Raw genomic sequence first — 5,506 nt, forward strand, 5'->3', positions numbered from 1 at the left:
TACAAACCCCTTTAGATGCTTTTGACCATGGCATCTACAGGGGTTAAACAGCCAAGATTGGAGTTATGTCTCACAATCTCTCTGGATGACGAGGGCATCTACCCTGTAAGAATCTGACCGAACGACACATGGGATCCTATAGATATAACATTTTTTGTTGTTTTTTTAGTAAAGGGGAATCTATAATCTTCTCAATTATTATCCACCTTCATCAGATTACAGATTTTTGGGTGTACATATTTTTTAAAATTTTCTTCTAGCATGAAGCCACAAAAAACCCCAAGAAGGATGGAGTAGATATTTTGGAGCTTAAGTAGATGTCTTATGTCATTTATGGTCAAATGTATGAGAGAATCTGGCCCTAGCATGTTTGCATGTGTCTCCGATAAGTCGTGAGGACCACTGAGTGGTGGAATCGTCCGTGCAGTGGTAATAATAAGAGGTCACCGATTTCATAAGGGTGCGTTGGAGGTAGACCTGTCCATCTGGGTTCTTAGAACTGAAAGTCGGCATGGTGTAATGAACTTTATTGCAAATGGACTTGTTTGAAGCTCCTTTAAGGTACCTAAAGGATTTTCGGGTGGGAGGGTAAGACGATCTACATGACACTGTGAATAAAAGACAGGTGAATCCATGCTACTCATACTAGGAGTCTCTTAACCTTTTAGATCTTCACAAGTCCAATGGAAAACTCTAACAAGTCCTCGGTATCCATCTTTCTGATTGTTGGACTTTCGGAAACCGCAGATCCTCAGATCCTCCTTTTTCTCGTCTTCTTGGCCATATACCTCATCACTGTGGTAGGAAACATAGTCATTCTGAGCGTGATATCCTCTGACCAAAAACTCCACACACCCATGTACTTCTTCTTGGCGAACCTTGCCGCGGTTGACATCCTTTTGTCTTCGGTCACCGTCCCCAAGCTCTTGCTCATTTTGGTCACAGCTCAGAAGTCCATTTCGTATGCTGGATGTGTCACCCAACTCTACTTTTTCCAGCTTTTCATGGTGGTGGAGTGTTATATCCTTACGGTGATGGCTTATGATAGGTATGTGGCCATCTGCTTTCCACTCAACTACACCCTTATTATGAGTAGAGCTGTAAGAATCCGGATTGTCCTCGCCTGCTGGGCCAGTGGTCTTCTGAACTCGGTGGTCCAAGCTGTTTCCATATGTCACCTTGACTTTTGTAGTCCAAACAAGGTGGACCATTTCTTTTGCGATGTTACTCCACTCTTCAAGTTGTCATGCTCTGACACAAAAGTCGGGGAGGGACTGTTCATGATAGTGGTCGTCATTGCTGGGATGGGACCTCTTATTTTTATTTTGGTCACCTATGGTCGGATCATTATTGCCGTGACCAAAATTAGCACCAGCAAAGGTCGTCGAAAGACCTTCTCCACTTGTGCCTCTCACTTCATGGTCGTGGCTTTATATTACGGCAGTGGGATCTTCAGCTACATCTGGCCCTCATCCACGTACGCCATGGACAAAGATGTCAAACTGGTGGCTGTGCTGTACACCATCATGACGCCCATGCTGAACCCCATCATTTATAGCTTGAGGAACCGGGAGGTAAAATTCGCCATGAGGAATGCAATGGGAATTCGTCCTAAACATTGTGATAACCGAACATGATAAGATTGGAGGCCTTCACCTAATCATTAGATTACATTTTCTATTTAACCCCAATTTTTAATTCCTTCGTTGCCCCTCCCTGACTATATGTATAGTCAAGAGAAAACCGATATGGATGACGACGCTGGCCGAAAAACACTACAAAGATTCTGGAGGGGAACTTTTTATATGTGCTCCATCTCTTTTTTTTCATCTTTTTTCTCTTTTCTTTTCACCTGTGACTTTTTTCTTTTACACTAAAATATGGAAACTGATAGAATACAGATCCGAAAAAGACAAAACCACATTTTTTAATTTATTTTATTTTTATTTTTTTGGGGGGGGGGGGGGGGGGGAACAATTATTGAAATAATAAAAAAATGTATAATTTTTATGACTTAAGAAGGTGGTTTGTATTTATCATCAGCCAATAGGTAAGTGACCAAAGAATGAGATTTACATGTTCACTGGTCATTATATATTGGGTATCAGTCCCCCCGAAGTAATCCATTCCCCAATGTGGGTCATCATAGTGAATGCCTTTAAATGTTGCTGTCAATCATTGTCTATGTATTTAAAATAAATAAAAACATAAATAAATAAATCTATGTGAAGTTTTAATACATACACATACATGCACGCATATATATTTAATACAAATATATATTTGATTTTATCTTAATATATATACTGCTCAAAAATATAACACAAACAACAGAATGGTACTTTAGAGTTCCCTTTTATTTTTTGAGCAGTATATATATATATATATATATATAGTACTTACATAAGAATAAGATATATATTTTATTAGTTACATATAATTATATAAATGAAAATAATATATATATATATAAAATGATTGTTCTATATGTTTTATATATTTATTTTTATATACATACATATATATATAAATAAATATATATATTATACATGAAATATATAGAACAATCATCTTATATAAATATTTGTATTATTACTTTTATTTATATAAATATATAAGACATACAAATAATATTATAAATTCTACATATAGTGTGTATGTATATATATATATATATATTATATATATATATATATATATATATATAAAAAATTATTTATATGTATATAAAAATAAACATATATATTATATACTAGGAGGTGGCCCGATTCTAACGCATCGGGTATTCTAGAAGTTATTGTGTAGTTAATGTATGATTTCTGTTTTATTTATATATATATATATATATATATATATATATGTATATTATATAGATGTTGTGTGTACCGTAGTTACCAAGTGTTTGTGTAGGGCGCTGTAAATGTTCTGGGTGTTGTCTGGGTGGGGGGGGTGTGACAGCTGTGTTGTTTGTGTGTTGCGTTGTGTGTGTTGCGTTGTTTGTGGAGCGCTGTGTGTCTGCAGCGTTCTGTGTGTGTGGTGCTGTTTGTGTTGCGCGGTTTGTGTGGGTGTGGCTGTGGGGTGCATGTGTGTGTTTTGGGGGGAGGTATGTTTTGTGCAGTGTGTGTGTGTGTTGCGCGGTATGTGCATATATTTATGTATGCCGCGGTGTTTGTGTGTTGGGTGTTGTGTGTGTGTGTGCGGCGTTGTCTGTGTGTGTGGGTGTCTGGGTAGGGCGGTGTTTGTGGTTCCCAGTGTGTGTGTGGTGTGTTGTGCGGTGCGGTGTGTGTGTGTTTTGGGGGAAGGCGTGCACCCCCATCGTGCTCCATCCCCCATGCTGTGCACCCCCCATCGTGCTCTTTCCCCCATACTGCGCACCCCCCATCGTGCTCCATCCCCCATGCTGCACACCCCTCATCGTGCTCCATCCCCCATGCTGCACACCCCTCATCGTGCTCCATCTCCCATGCTGCGCACCCCCCATCGTGCTCCATCCCCCATGCTGCGCACCCGTCATCGTGCTCCATCGCCCATGCTGCGCACCCCCCATCGTGCTGCTCCATCTCCCATGCTGCGCACCCCCCATCGTGCTCCATCCCGCATGCTGCACACCCCCCATCGTGCTGCTCCATCTCCCATGCTGCGCACCCCCCCATCGTGCTCCATCCCCCATGCTGCGCACCCGTCATCGTGCTCCATCGCCCATGCTGCGCACCCCCCATCGTGCTCCATCCCCCATGCTGCACACCCCTCATCGTGCTCCATCCCCCATGCTGCACACCCCCCATCGTGCTGCTCCATCTCCCATGCTGCGCACCCCCCATCGTGCTCCATCCCCCATGCTGCGCACCCGTCATCGTGCTCCATCGCCCATGCTGCGCACCCCCCATCGTGCTGCTCCATCTCCCATGCTGCGCACCCCCCATCGTGCTCCATCCCGCATGCTGCACACCCCCCATCGTGCTGCTCCATCTCCCATGCTGTGCACCCCCCATCGTGCTCCATCCCCCATGCTGCGCACCCCCATCGTGCTCCATCCCCCATGCTGCGCACACCCCCCATCGTGCTCCATCCCCCATGCTGCACACCCCCCATCGTGCTCCATCCCCCATGCTATAATAGACCTCCTATTATACTCAGAGAGGAGTATAATAGGAGGACTATAATAGGAGGAGTGGTGCTGGGGAAAGAGGAGTATAATGGGAGGAGTGGTCCTGGGGTGCCGGCTCCCTGCACATGTGTACCGGGAGCCGGTGTACGCTGGTAACCATGATACACATCGGGTAACTAAGGGAAGCGCTTCCTATAGTTACCCGATGTTTATCATGGTTACCAGCGTACACCGGCTCTGTCACGATCCCAGCATCGCAAGGTTATGTCTGGGCTGGGTTGCCGGTGTGGACTCCTGGGAGTCGGGGCTTCGTTTGAATTCGGGGGAAGGGGCGTGGCCAAGCGGGCGATGCGTGCGAAGGGCCGGGGCAAGCGGCCAATCCATGCGGGGGGCGGGACCAGGCCGAGGCGAGCGGCCAATCTGTGGGGGGGGCGGGGCCAGGCCGAGCCCAGCGGCCAATCCGACGGCTGTCACTGTAACGACACAATTTTGGAGCAAGACAGACAGACAGAATAAGGCAATTGTATATATAGATATATAGAACAATCATTTTATATAAATATTTTTATTATAACTTTATTTATATAAATATATTTATATATTATATACAGTACAGACCAAAAGTTTGGACACACCTTATCATTCAAAGAGTTTTCTTTATTTTCATGACTCTGGAAATTGTAGATTCACATTGAAGGCATCAAAACTATGAATTATCACATGTGGAATAAAATAGTTCACAAAAAAGTGTGAAACAACTGAAAATATGTCTTATATTCTAGGTTCTTCACAGTCGCCACCTTTTGCTTTGATCACTGCTTTGCACACTTTGGCATTCTCTTGATGAGCTTCAAGAGGTAGTGACCGGAAATGGTCTTCCACAGTCTTGAAGGAATAGAGACAGACGGGGAAAGAGACAGACGGGGAAAGAGACAGACGGGGAAAGAGACAGACGGGGAAAGAGACAGACGGGGAAAGAGACAGACGGGGAAAGAGACAGACGGGGAAAGAGACAGACGGGGAAAGAGACAGACGGGGAAAGAGACAGACGGGGAAAGAGACAGACGGGGAAAGAGACAGACGGGGAAAGAGACAGACGGGGAAAGAGACAGACGGGGAAAGAGACAGACGGGGAAAGAGACAGACGGGGAAAGAGACAGACGGGGAAAGAGACAGACGGGGAAAGAGACAGACGGGGAAAGAGACAGACAGGCAAACGGGGAAAGAGACAGATGGGGAAAGAAACAGAGCGATTTGAGACAGACAAAGAAAGAGACAGACAGAGACAGGCAAACGGGGAAAGAGACAGACGGGGAAAGAGACAGGCAAACGGGGAAAGAGACAGACGGGGAAAGAGACAGGCAAACGGGGAAAGAGACAGACAGAGACAGGCAAACG

The 5,506-nt window shown here is 44.8% G+C and overlaps 1 protein-coding gene across 1 annotated transcript; it reads left to right on the forward strand.

Annotated features, from left to right (window-relative positions):
* The first annotated feature begins 683 nt into the window (after positions 1 to 683).
* On the forward strand, positions 684 to 1,637 carry LOC142251904 (olfactory receptor 5V1-like). Its single transcript, XM_075324954.1, has one exon. It carries the CDS (start codon positions 684 to 686, stop codon positions 1,635 to 1,637), a length of 954 nt encoding a protein of 317 aa, XP_075181069.1.
* Positions 1,638 to 5,506: the final 3,869 nt, after the last annotated feature.

Source organism: Anomaloglossus baeobatrachus, chromosome 9 (assembly GCF_048569485.1).
Source record: "Anomaloglossus baeobatrachus isolate aAnoBae1 chromosome 9, aAnoBae1.hap1, whole genome shotgun sequence".
NCBI lineage: Eukaryota > Metazoa > Chordata > Amphibia > Anura > Aromobatidae > Anomaloglossus > Anomaloglossus baeobatrachus.

What these genes read in the sequence shown, in the direction of transcription:
- LOC142251904 (XM_075324954.1), top strand. Translation starts at nt 684, where the DNA reads ATGGAAAACTCTAACAAGTCCTCGGTATCCATCTTTCTGATTGTTGGA.